Below are 13,745 nucleotides of genomic sequence, written 5' to 3' on the forward strand. Positions count from 1 at the left end.
TGCCTTTGTAAAAAGATAATCAAATTGAAAAAAGTGGAGAGAAAATAGAGATTATTATTCATTAATTATAAACTTCATCACCATCATCTATCAATTTCACCTTAAGACCCATTATTGTTGCTCCACCTTAACTGTTGCCAAAATTATGTTAAGAATCCCTAAATATAAACTCTTAAACTTAAGTGGATGGACAATGATATGATCTAAAATCTAAGAATGTGTTCCAATTGTTTTCATTACTTTGTAAATTTCAATGTTTGATATTGTTGTTGCAATTCCAAATGGAATTTAGATTTTTCACCATTACAAAATTCCACTAATTTTAAAAATTGTAACTATAGAATTCCACTAATTTTAAAAACCAAAATTTCATAGCAACTGAATCTTTTGAACCGAATTTGTGAACACACTGACGTGACACTCATCAGGCAGGAGGTGCGTGTGTATTGCTCAAAGAAGTACTGCAAATCAAAGTCTCTCTGCTTGCCACGTCAATGTGTTCACAAATTCGATTCAAAAGTGTGTGTTGCTAACTTGCTATAGAAAGACTCTTTTAAAAATTGTAACTATATGCATACCACGCTCATCAAGCGCGCATATTTGCCAACAAGTTTAATTCACATGGGAGACAACTAACACGGCCTGTTTCGCTTTTACTTGAGCCATTCAAATAAAAAAAGTCAACTTGATTTTATTCTATAATTCGTACTTTCTGCCATGTTAATTAGGGCTTGGGGCTCAAATAAGTACTTGATAGTTTATTGTTACAGTTTTCTAAGTTCTAACATTGAAATTTGACTTACTGGACTTTTTCCGAAAACCTTCCAACATCTACCAGCTGATCCAACAAACTGTCTGTCAGTGATTGAACATCAAGTCAAAACAATTGGTTGGCAAGCACCATTTGCGTACAAAGTAGAGTCTTGTGTTCTACCAATACTTGCAACTTTGGAAGGAGGATTCTAATGGCAATTGCAAATAAATTACACTATTTATTTGTTTGCCACAGATTTGATATGTTTTTTACCCATAGCAAATATTTTTTAGATTTGCTTTAAGTTGTGATTTGCCATGATTTTGATGTCAAATTTTGACTGGAGGGGAGAAAGAGGTATGTAAAGAAAAAACAAAAGCCCGGGAAAATCTCACTCATGGGAGTCGCCCGCAAGCTCCAACGGTTTCTCTTCTTCTCTCTGTGTGTCTCTCTCTCATAGGTACCATTAGTCTTTACAACACGTGCAATTCCATCTTTCCATTCTCTATTTCTCTCTCTCTCTCTCTCTGTCTCATCAAATCAATGGATAGTTTGAGAACGAAAGCTAAACAAGCAATTGTACTGTGGTTTCTCGGTTTCAGAGAAGTTTGTTGTCTTATTCTGTCTAAGGTTTCCTCTTCTTTCTCTATTACTTGTTCTTTTTTCTTTTCTTTTAACTCAAAACTACTCATGTGGAGTTGTTTGTGGCATGCAGAACATCGAAGATCTATCAATAATGCTTGAATTAATAATTAGATTATGGTAAGATGCTGAGAACAGATTGCTATTGAAAGACCTTCTTATGAAGAATACTAACCAGGTAAACGATTTCGATTTCTTTTTGAAATTTCGATTGTATGGTTTTAATTTATTGATTTATAATGTTGTTGTAGAGGCCGAAAGTTCTTACAGTTGAAGATAAATTGATGCTTCTTGGGTGAAAGTAAGTTAAACTTTTATTTCTTGCATTGTTTTGTTAGTGGTTTGTTGATTTGGTTTTGAGGTTAAGGTGTTTGTTTGTGTCATTTTTAGAGATTTGGCGAAGAGGATTACCGAAGTTGAGATGGACTAGACATTGGCAAAGAGTCAGGGGTATCTTAGGAGCAAACCTAATAGTGGTACGAGACAAAAGCTTCTTGTTGTTATTGGAGTTTATACTGGTTTTGGTAGTCGGCTGAAACGGAATGTGTTCAGAGGTTCTTGGATGCCAAGGGGTATGTTGTCTTTTCACTTAATATTGTGCATTTGAATTGTAAAATGTAATGTATTCAAAATACTGTGATTTATACTTGCTAAATCAATCTTCCGAAATTTTACTTCTTAGAATCCACTTAAGGGACCATGCAGTGTTATTTGTGGTGTGAGTGTGTGCTGGCAGGTGGTGGTAGTGTGGTGTATGTGAGTGTGTGTGCAGGTGCTTCTACAGGATTATGCTTATAGGGCATTTGATCGTCCGAGGGTAAAGTCGGGTGATGTGTACAATGGGACAGTTCCTTTGAATTTGACTGGTATTAGGATTTCCGCAATGCAGCTTAGGAGTGGGAGTTTTTTTTCCAGAGGTGTGAGGTATTGGGAGTTTGAGATTCCAGTTGCAGTGGCTGTGAGACCATATGTTCAAAGGCTTGTTCTTGTTTATCAAAATTTGGGGAATTTGTCTTTGAGTTATTATCCGTTACAGGGTTATACTTACTTGACTCCAGTGGTGGGTGTTCTTGCTTATGATGCTATTAATTTATCTGCTGTGAACTTACCCGAATTGAGTTTAAGTGCACGGGGTAAACCAATCTTGATCAATTTTAGTCAAGTGGAATCAGTGCCGGATGGGTTAAGTGTGCAATGTGTTTGGATTTGATTTGAATGGTTTGCCACAATTCACTCAACCAGTATCAAGCAATGTCTGTTCAACTTTAAATCAAGGGCATTTTGTGATTGTGGCATTTTGCGATTGGTAGTCCATCACCGGCACCTCCCCCACCGATTGGTGAAGTGCCAAACGTGCCAACTGGTGGTACTAGAAATGAGGGAAACAAATCTAAGGTGTGGATAATTATGGGTTCAGTGGTTGGTGGGTTTGTATTGTTGGTATTGTTGGGTTTCTTGAGCTTTTGGGTGCAAAGATATAAGAACAGAAAGAAGATGCTAAAGATGGAAAAGGCAGCTGAAGTGGGGGAAGCTCTTCACATGGCTTCAGTTGGGAATACAAGAGCCCCAGTTGCAATGGGAACGAGAACGCAACCGGTACTGGAGAATGAATATGTGCCTTAGATTATTTTTTCTTTCTTTTTTTTCCCCTTTTTGTACAACCCACCTACCATTCATATTCAGTTTAATTCATGAAATTGTGATTTCTTCCTTTGTCCTTCAACTGTATCTTCTTTGGTTTTGCTGCTTCTGTTAGCATGATACATTTAATACAAGAATTAACTTTTAGCATTTACTCAGGTTTCGCATTGTACATAAGGCATTCTATATGCCAAAAGATTCATTAAAGAAGGATGAATTGTGGACTTGTGCACAGATGCACCTGTTTAAATGGTGAGTCTGCTTTTGTTAATTTATACCAGGTTCATGTCAACTTAGAAATATTTGGTTGTTTTGCTTGATATAACTTATTCAAGGGTTGCTTAATGCGAATTGTGATGTTATCAGGAAAAGCGCCTATTGCTTGGATGAATTACAGATATTAATAGAATCAATTATACTGGTAAAGGTATTGACAGGAATCCATTTGCATTGATAAAGTTAGGATGAATATAAGCAATGGTTTGCGGCGTTTAAATGGTGAGTCTGCTTTTGTTAATTTATACCAGGTTCATGTCAACTTAGAAATATTTGGTTGTTTTGCTTGATATAACTTATTCAAGGGTTGCTTAATGCGAATTGTGATGTTATCAGGACAAGCGCCTATTGCTTGGATGAATTACAGATATTAATAGAATCAATTATACTGGTAAAGGTATTGACAGGAATCCATTTGCATTGATAAAGTTTTAGGATGAATATAAGCAATGGTTTGCGGCTATTTGGTGCGGTAAAATCTACCTTAAATTCATCTCTAGCGACAGCTGGTTTCAATATATTTGCTGCACTGCTTGCATTATATCCCCCCCCCTGAAGTGGATTATAGCACCATTGTTTGACTTCATCCACAACGCCCATGAGATTTGAATTTGGTGAAGTCAGGAGAGTGGCTATAAATTTTAAATCTTAAATATATTAAAAGCACAAAAAATTTAAAAAAAAAATGAAATATTTACCACAGCTAATTTGGACAATCAAATAACAACAAATGGTTGTTTAAGTGGCAAATTTAAATTTGCCACAAATTACAATTGTCACATAGTGGCAAATGGTGACAAAATTTGTATTTGCCAGTCTTAGAGAAAAAATAAGGCTAAAACAATAAAAGACATTGGGAAAAAAAAATAAAAATAAAAACAATAAAAGAAATCATTTACCCATCAAGTAGAAATGGTCATTACTCATTAGTACTACAGTCAACCAACTTCACTTAAATGATCCTCATAAGTACTACAGTCAACCAACCAATATGACTAGTCATTAGTACTACAGTCAGCAACTTCACAAAATTCTCAACAGAAATACAACTAATCAACTTCACAAAATTCTCAACAGAAATACAACAGATTAAACATACCAAATAAGTCTATCAGAAGTTGTACCGATTAAACCGTTTCGTCTCCACCTTTTCTTTTTCTTTCAAAACTTCAAACATAAGACGCAAAACCGAGCTAGTAGCAGGGCAGTTGGGCAACTTCTGAGCTAGCTCCCGAAAAATGCCTTCTGTCACGAAAGTTATGAACTGACCACCAAAACGGTAAAGGAGCAACTCAAATAGCTTCAAAACATTTCCAGACCCCATGACCTCCGACGAAAGCTCAGCAGACACCAAGTCAATTGCTGGACTACCAACTCCAGTAATTGATGTGAACATCGTCAACACCCTCTGCTTCAAGTGATACTCTAAGAAATAAAACACAATAAATTTCATTAACTACCACAAAAAACCCAGCAAAGCGAAACATGTACATATAACTGTAATCAATATAGAACCACGAATAAAACCAACCAAATCTACCATGAACAAAACTAATACATATCTAGATGATGTCCACTATTATCAAGATGATCAAACTATCATCAGTTCAACAAACAATTGTTTTATTTAATAGTTAGTTACAAACATGTTGCACCCAGCAAAACAAGTATATAAAACAGCAATCAATATAAAATCACAAATAAAACCAAGCAGATCTACAATGAACAAAACCAATACATAACTAGATAATGTTCACTATTGTTCATGGATTGTGAAATTACACAAATAATATGGGATTATTTCATGCATTCTCTCAAGTTTCGTGGTGACGCATCACAAGGTCTGATGGGGGCAGTTCAACTGCAAGCCAGATGGTAGAATCTCCACTACCGGTCGGATATTGGCAAAGGTTATAGCTCACGCAGTTACATGGTCCATATGGTTGGAACGCAATCATCGAACTTTCGACGATGAGTCTAGGGATGTCCAACAGCTTATTGTGTAAAATGTAAAACACTTATGTGGGCATGGGTGTCTTTCTTACATAGTGTTAGTGGTTTGAAATTGGAAGACCTCATTTTTAGACGGGAATATGTGATTGAGGGGTAGCATTTATATGTACTTCTAGTAGTGTGAATCTCTCACACTACATTTTCATTATTATTAATATAAAATATTGTTTTGCTGATAAAAAAAAAAAAAAAAAAAAAAAAAAGATAATGTTCACTACTGTCAAGATGATCAAACTAATATGAACTCAACAAACACAATCGTTTTAGTTAAAAGTTACAAATATGCTGCAATAAATATAAACAAAACAATTTAAAAAAAAAAAACGTTTAATAAGTTCATAGTTACCAGATCCAGATGCAACAGTAGATGGTGGGGGAAGGTTAGCACGATGGAGAGTCATTGGCTCAGGCGTGGTCTTTCTTAACCCCATTTGCATACATTGAACAGCCACTGAACCCCATTTGCATACATTTTCTACGTCTTTTCCAAGTAAATCCAGCTCTGAAAGTATAGGATAATCTTTAAGTGGGTTAGACTCCTTGGTATCATAAACTTCAGTCGTCATCCTAACCCTAACATTCGCTGGACCGAGCAGAGACATCACCATCTCTTTCTCCATTGCGGCTGAGATTAGTTGAGTTAAGGTTGAATAGTAGGGTTCATAAAAAAACAAAAAAAAAAAAGACTTTATAGCAGTGAATCGGAGCTAAATTTCGGGTTTGGGACTCCAGGCCCATAAAAAACGGAGGCCCGATATTTCCAGGCGATATATCGGTTCCCCCGATAACCCCCCGCCGTGCTAGTATCGGACCACCCAACTTCATACTAGTCCACGGGTCTAAGTTAGGTTTGGGTCTGAATCAACTCCACGCCCATATAAAGCACCACACTTTTTAGGCCCATGTAAAACAGCAACACTTTTAGATCTCTAAAAACAGCCAAATGAAGTCAAATTGAAATTGAATCCCAATCCTTGGAGTTCTCGTACAACTTGCGCACACATATACCACGAAAACTTGATAAATTCCAAAGAGCATAACACAATTGCCTATCTTCCAAACCTACTGATCTCAACGGAATTAGAAAAAAATATCCCAAATTGCATTTTCTCAGTTGCCTCTCTCAATTGCAATTGGAAAAGGGATCCAGATCCAAAAGAGGGCAATTAGTTGAAGCAACAGAGAGATGAAATTGAGAGGCTTTGTTTTTCTTTTCTGTTTTTTTTATCAAGAAACTGAGAGGCCTGGTTTGTGAGAGGAGTTATACTTAATATGGATATATACACACACTCATAAATTGACACGTAGAGGTAAGCTGGGCTGGTTAATTGCTGCTTACGTCATCGTGGCCCACAAAATTCATATTTCTATTTTAAAATTTGCAACTGGGAAGGAAGGGAATCTTTCAGTTTTAAATTTTGTGACCCACAATGCCACAATAATATCTTCCAGTCTGTATCTTGTGGTTATGCGGGTTGGCACGCCGCGATGGAAAGCGAGTAATTATCGCAACAAATTTTATAGGAAAAGACAACTCGTGAGTCGTGACGGGCGCCTCAAAAGAAGTGATTGGTAACCCCTTTGGAACAGATCTACGAGATTCGAGGAACCTTTCAGACCTTAATTTTTTTTAGGCTGTCACACACGATTCAGCACAAAAACACACGTCAGAAGTCAGCTGTGATTGGGTGGTGAGGAGAGAGGAGAGAGATAAAAGAAAATTTAATTTATTATTTTAATATAATACACCAATCAGAATTGACATTGAAAGTTATTTTTTGTGCTGGACAATAGGTTTTTTTTTTTTTTTAGTAAATTTATTAACAGGAGGTTGATTTTAAAATTATAACAGGAATAATAGAAGAAAAAATTTATTCTATTTTTAGATGAATCCAAACCGGAACCATATATAGTGGTTATAGGTTTTAAAATATTAAACTCATTTAAAATAGATCTTCAAAAATCGACCCGCTAAATAACCAAACCCGTTAAAGCCAAATAGTAAAAAATCAATGGATATCCAAACTAAAATCGGAACCAATTAGTTTGATTTTGATATATAAAATTTAGTATTATATTATACTAAATAAAGACAAACCCAAACATTATTATTACATATAGTCTACATTTATTAGGTGTAAAATTATACTAAATATATATAACATTTAGCATAATAGTAAATGTATATTATTAAATGCATTTTTTATAATATTACATTAAATATGTGTATTATAAATATTAATAATAATGTTTACGTGTTTATGTCTACACGTATAGTCGTATACTATGAATTAACTAATGCACTGTCTATATTAACTAATGCAGTGAACGTGTACGTACTTGATATATTACATGTATATATATTAGATAACGAATACGTGCAATACTAACTAACAATTGTGGTACATTTGATATTTATTCTATATATGACGCATTACGTATAGTATAATATATATATGTTCGATTTAAAATATACACATGCGTATAATGTATAAGAATGTATTTAAAAATTTTAGATAACTTTCAAATATTATTATTGAATTTATTACCATTACTTCTTATGAGAGGACAAAAATATCGATGACAAGCGTTATAGTCGCCGTAAATAAACTTTTATATCGGTTATATAACTAAAAATAATAATTTTAGCAATAAAAATGTATAACCCGATAAGGAACCAAAATCAGAACCGGAACCGACTTAATTAATGTGTATGGGTCTGGGTTTTCAAAATATAAAAAAAAAAAAACCCGAAAAAATTGAACCAGATAGAAACTGCTAAAAATAGACCCAGAACCGAAACCGATAAGAACCGATCCATGAACACCCCTGTACGTAATGATAGTATGAAATATCCTAATACTCTTCTACGATATATAAATACATTGTATCTCATATGTACGATATTAGATATTATATAGTGATGTAACATTCGTATTTGGATAATCTAAAAATACATATTTAACTGAACTAAATATGATCATAGTAAAATATTATATTTCACATGTACGATATTATATGGTGTTGTTAAATGACACGTTTAACTGAACTAAATATGATCATAGTAAGACATTATAGCTCACTTGTACGACATTATGTAGTGTTGTTAAATAACATGTTTAATTAAACTAAATATTATCATATTAAGACATTGTAGCTCACTTGTACGATATTATGTGGTGTTGTTAAATTCGTATTTGGATAATCTGAAAATACACGCTTAATATGGTTTTCATCTCTATTGTTTGTCTCCCTTGTTTGATTTATCTTCTATTTTATTACATTTCATATATCAAAATATCTATATTTATATTTAGTCCAATAAAAAATGATTCTATTATTGTCACTACTGCTTTATGTCTTTTTTCAATAATCTAGTACTCATCAAATGTTCCTATCTCTACATGACTTTTCACCAAAAGTTGGTTTTATTCTCAAATAATTCGTATTTGGATAACCTGAAAATACACGTTTAACTAAAATAAAAATATGATCACAATAAGACATTGTATCTCACATGTACGACATTATGTAGTAATGTTAAATGACACGTTTAACTGAACTAAATATGATCATAGTAAGACATTGGATCTCACTTGTACGACATTATGTGGTGTTTTTAAATTCGTCTCATTCTAGCTAGTTGAGGGCTATTTTTCCTTAGCATTTTAAATCTTCATTATTATTGTAGAAATTTATTCTGAAAACGAACATAGAAACAACATAAACAAGGAATTAAGACATTATATTGGATACCCGATTATGATCGATAACGCCACCGAACAATGATACGTCCATAATCCTTTCAGTAACTCACAAGATTAGAGGGGTGTGAGAGAGCACTGATGACAAAGAGAGAGAAGTGGGAGAGAGTATTGGCCAGAGAAAAAAAGAAAAAGAATGAAAGAATATAAACGTAACAAACCGTTTGCTTTTCGTAGAGACCATGTCAACGGGGCTATTATGTCTTAATCTTAAATTCAACATCCGATTATTTCATTTACCCTTTTTTTAAGGCTAAATCTATGGTGTGCATAATGTATGGTGTGCCATCACATCTGGGCCACTCATATACAGGAGTGCGTGTGTATTGCAATACAAAAGTACTGATCCAAAGGCCCATACGACCTGCGCACCATACGACCTGCACCATACGACCTGCACTGAAGACATACTCTTTTTTTAATAGTTAAGATTTTTCAACAGCATGAGAATGAATCTAAGCATGTTACACAGTTTCACTAGCGAGTTATATGACCGTTATGTTGTGTTAAGTACATAATGATGTGTTACTTTACATCTAAGTGAACATAATACTCTCCAAAAATCACCATATGGCAAGGTGCCGTACTTTAGGATTGGATATTTGGATGATGGATCATGGATGTAGGGATCAGACAGCAGCAAGAACCATAAAGTCTGGACTGAAGCGGGGGTTTTGTCGTGGGCAGATGAATATATTGTATTAGGAGAATCTTCCAGTTTTTAATTTTGTGAGTCACAATAATATCTTCCAGTTTGTAATACAATAACTTTGTATTTTGTAGTTATGCGGGTAGTGACGCTGTGATGAAAGCGCGTAATTAATTAAAGTACTCGGGGCACAACCTATTTTATGTTGGGTAGACCCCAAGAATTTTTTTTTTTTACAAATTTGTCAATATCCTAAAAATCATGTTTTGAGTTTGTTCAGAATCCAAAACTACATAAAATAACCTATTGCAACCTCCTCTAGCCCTTCACCATACACCCACTAACTCACCAACAAGAAAGAAACAACTACATTATACATTCTTTTGCATATAAAAATACATATAAAAATTAGGATTGGGAGGAAATATTAGAATTCATCTCATTATAAAAGCTTTTTTACCAGATACATTCTTTTGCAAGTCAAAATTGAATTTGACGAATCTGAGACACTGTACAACATCTTTTCACAGTTGAGCAGGAGTCTGAGACACCGCAATGTAGAAGTAGAACTATAGAACAAACTAAACCATCTTCTCACAGTTTACAAGTAATCAGGTATGCCCAAACATTCGAATGAATCAGTGAAACATTCAGGTGTTAATACAAAGTATTATGGAAACCATATTATCTGTTATTTGTCCTTCCACAAACACTTCCATACTAATTCAATAGTCATCAAATAAAGAAATAAAAAGAAATCAGATACCTGTAACGTGAATTTGTGGTTCTTGTCATGACTACATAATTTGGAGGCCAAAACACTATAATACTTGTTGAAAACTTTCTCCTATAAACAGCAGTGTAGGAGCACTCGTATGATTTATTTCTCTATCCTGCATATGGAGATGAGATCATAATTTCATTTAACCAAGAAGTAACTGATGCGCTAGTCAAGATCACGAGAAGACTAAAACGGGCAAAAAATGTTGACCTGCTTCCCTGATAAATCCAACTTCAAAAGCATCTAAATAGTCTTTGTAAAGGTGTGGTTTAGCTTTCCCTTACACACAGTCAATTAGGGGACTGGAAAGGGTTGTTGGATGGACCGAGTTCGTCTAGGGAGCGAACTGCCTATGTATCTTGCTCTGGGTTTTTTTTGGGAGAGCAGAATCAGGTCTGGCGTAGTTCATAGGAGATGTATTTATAGATGTTGAGAGTGTATCCTTGCCCACCACGTGTAAAGGGTGTTACAAACGAGGGGTGGAGATCAGGAGAGCATGTGGAAACTTTCCTCATAGGTTTACTGTGATGATGTGGAGTGATAGTCTGTACAAGTAGCTTGCGGCAGTGGTCAGTGGCTGATGGCCAGGATCTGTGCAAGTGTACCTTTATTCATGATTGCTTCTGGAAGGGGTGTCTGAGTCGCTTCCTAGCGTAGTTCGCGTGATACTGCGAAATGTCTGGAGCGTTCTCCTAGCTCGCAGGTGCGACCTGTGTCCAAAGGTTGATGCGTTATATCCACCATGCGGGCACGCGTCTTTGGATAGAGAATATCACTCCCACCACGGCCCCCTACCGATTGGGTCGTAGGCGACTTCTCGAGAGAAGACAATAGGCGTGTGGAGCATGCCATGTGGAGAAAACCAACGATCTGTGGAAAATGGCTTGTGCCGGCGAACGAGTGAAATTTGGTGGTATGAGATGGTTGACACGATGGGGGGGCACGTGAGAAGATCCGGCGATTCAGCGGAAACATGTCGTCCCATTTTTTTGGGATTTGAAAAGACAGGACAGTTGGTTGGAAATCGTGTGTGGCTAGGGCAAGGTTGTAATCATGACACCTTGGAAACTGGAGGGGCGGTGGTTCAAAGATTTCGCTCGGTCTTTGAAGAGCCATTTTGTTGCTTCGCCTTGTAGAGACCACTTCACGAGAGCAACATCCTTTCCGAGTTAGTTTTACGCCATTGTTGAACTCCCCGTTTTCGGCGTCGTGCTTAGTCTTTGGTTTAGAGCTTGTTAGGGCCTTTCGGCTAGTCGATATTTATTTGTTAGGTCCGTAAGAGATAAAAAAGAGATGTCGACTCGGGCGACCGCCGATCTGATGAGGTTCGCGAAGTTTCTCTTGGTTGGGAAGATGAGGAAGATGAAGGCGATTCGGTTTGTAGGGTGAGTGAGGGTGATGATGGTAATGGTGGTGTTGATAGGGCTAAAAGTGGGGAAGATGATGCTCGATCTGCTGCGTCGTGGTTGCCCTTTGCCCAAAGACTTCAGTCGCGGTGAGGGTCGTCGTCTAGCGGGTTACCCTAGAGAGCTGCGGATCGCCCGTGCGTTGGTGGCATTCCCCTTTGAGGGGAGAGGTACAAATATAACCGTAAGCGATCACGGAGATCCACGAGCCCGATCGAAGACGCGACGGGTCTTTAGCGTCGTATACCCTCCGAACTATGGGGTTATAATCGTGAGGGCGGTGAGCGCGCATTACGACAATCCCTTTTTCGAAGTTGGTCTGCCAGTATCGGAACCGCTATGGCAAGGCGCCTGTTCAGTTTGTAGGTAACACTTGGCGCTTGTTTAAGGTGTTCGACCTGTTAAATGCAAGTGGTGAATACCAAATAGAGGTCGATGATGTGATCGAGCACTACTTGTTAAAGCGGTCCCGATCGTATAACTTTAGCTTGCAAATGCGACCTACACTTTCGAGTGTTATGATCGGTGTGAGTAACGAGTCTTGGGATAAAAGACCGTTGATGCTGGTTGGGAATTTCTGTGCTAGGGGGTTCAGTGTGGATAATACGAAATGTGACTTCACTGGTGGGTGTCCATTCTGTACTTGGGTGTTTTGATTCTCCGTTGGGTGAACTTTGTATTAACGTCTTTACTTTTTTTTTTTGTCGCCAGATCTCGCTTTGAGAAGGAAACGATCGTCCGAGATCGAGATGTTAAATCTTGGTTGAGTCGAAACAAAGAAACAAGTTTAAATTGCGAGGGATCGCGCATTTCTTTGAGGAAAGGGGAGGCCCCGCCATCAGGGAGAAAAGGGTAGCGCAGAAGGCGAGAGCTCGAAGTAAGGTAAACAAGGGCGTGTCAAGGAGGCCTGCCATGCACAAGCGTAAGAGTGACTTGGTGACCAGGGAAGATAGAGACCGAGGTCGTGCTGGGCCGAAGCAACCTACTGGTGGTGCTGGGTCGTCTGGAGTTGGGTTGGGGAGAGGTGAGGAGGACGCTCCCTACGACCTGGATGATAGCATCTTTGAGATCCCCGCGAGGAGTCGCTTGCCCAAGAGAAAGGGCAGCGATGCTGAGGGCCGGTCTGCTAAGGTCGCTCGGGTCGGGGTGACCATTCTTGGGGGTGGTTCTGGAGCTGGTGGTGAGGGACGTACTGGGGGGAGAGCGGCTTGCAGCTCGAGGGCGAGGCCAATGCCTGACTTTAGCGTTCTGGGGGAGGAGAGCACGGAGGTTGCTCCGCCCGAGGTCGCTGAAGAGGCTCCCAGCAAGATGAAGGGGAAGGCTGTGGTGAAAGGTGCTGGCAAAGGTCAATCCAGTTGTGGGAACGGTGAACTGGAGCGCAACCTGATGTACGTGGATGAAGTGACTGGTAAAAAACGCTCTGTGAGGAGGTCGGACTGTAGCTACAAGTCCGCCCCGATAGCTGCTTGCTTGCTTGAAGGGATGACGTTGGACGGCGATAGGAAAGACCTAGATTCGAAGGAGCTTGAGTCGAACCTGAGAGGGATGGATAAGGCGATATGTCTGGTAAATAACGCTTATGCTACGATCTGTCTTTGTTATTGTAATCTTGTAGGTTGTTATTTAATTTGTTATAATAATACGTGAGGTGTCGCGGTGATTCTTTGGGTACCAGAAATTGAAGACGGCTGCCCAGATCGTTGAACTGGAGAAGACGGAGGTCGAGTCTCTGAAGGACGAGCTTTAGATTTTGCGAGCTGTGCAACAGTCGGAGAAGAAAGAGCTGGATGCGCTGAAGCCCCAGTTCACTGCCTTGACT

At 37.9% G+C, this 13,745-nt stretch overlaps 1 protein-coding gene and 1 pseudogene across 2 annotated transcripts; one reads left to right on the plus strand and one right to left on the minus strand.

Annotated features, from left to right (window-relative positions):
- Positions 1-966: 966 nt before the first annotated feature.
- On the plus strand, positions 967-3,185 carry LOC147483553 (uncharacterized; annotated as a pseudogene). Its single transcript, XR_015205655.1, has 5 exons — positions 967-1,384; positions 1,470-1,574; positions 1,648-1,697; positions 1,787-1,968; positions 2,169-3,185. The product of XR_015205655.1 is annotated as an uncharacterized LOC147483553 (transcript).
- Positions 3,186-4,207: 1,022 nt separating this feature from the next.
- Positions 4,208-6,577, minus strand: LOC147483554 (uncharacterized). Its single transcript, XM_086579962.1, has 2 exons — positions 5,673-6,577; positions 4,208-4,738 (listed from the first exon to the last, which is right to left on the minus strand). The coding sequence occupies exons 1-2, from the start codon at positions 5,944-5,946 to the stop codon at positions 4,425-4,427; spliced, it is 588 nt and encodes a 195-aa protein (XP_086436088.1). The 5' UTR covers positions 5,947-6,577; the 3' UTR covers positions 4,208-4,424.
- Between the last annotated feature and the right edge of the window lie 7,168 nt (positions 6,578-13,745).

The sequence above is a fragment of the Coptis chinensis genome, chromosome 8 (genome assembly GCF_015680905.1).
Source record: "Coptis chinensis isolate HL-2020 chromosome 8, ASM1568090v1, whole genome shotgun sequence".
In the NCBI taxonomy this organism is placed as follows: domain Eukaryota; kingdom Viridiplantae; phylum Streptophyta; class Magnoliopsida; order Ranunculales; family Ranunculaceae; genus Coptis; species Coptis chinensis.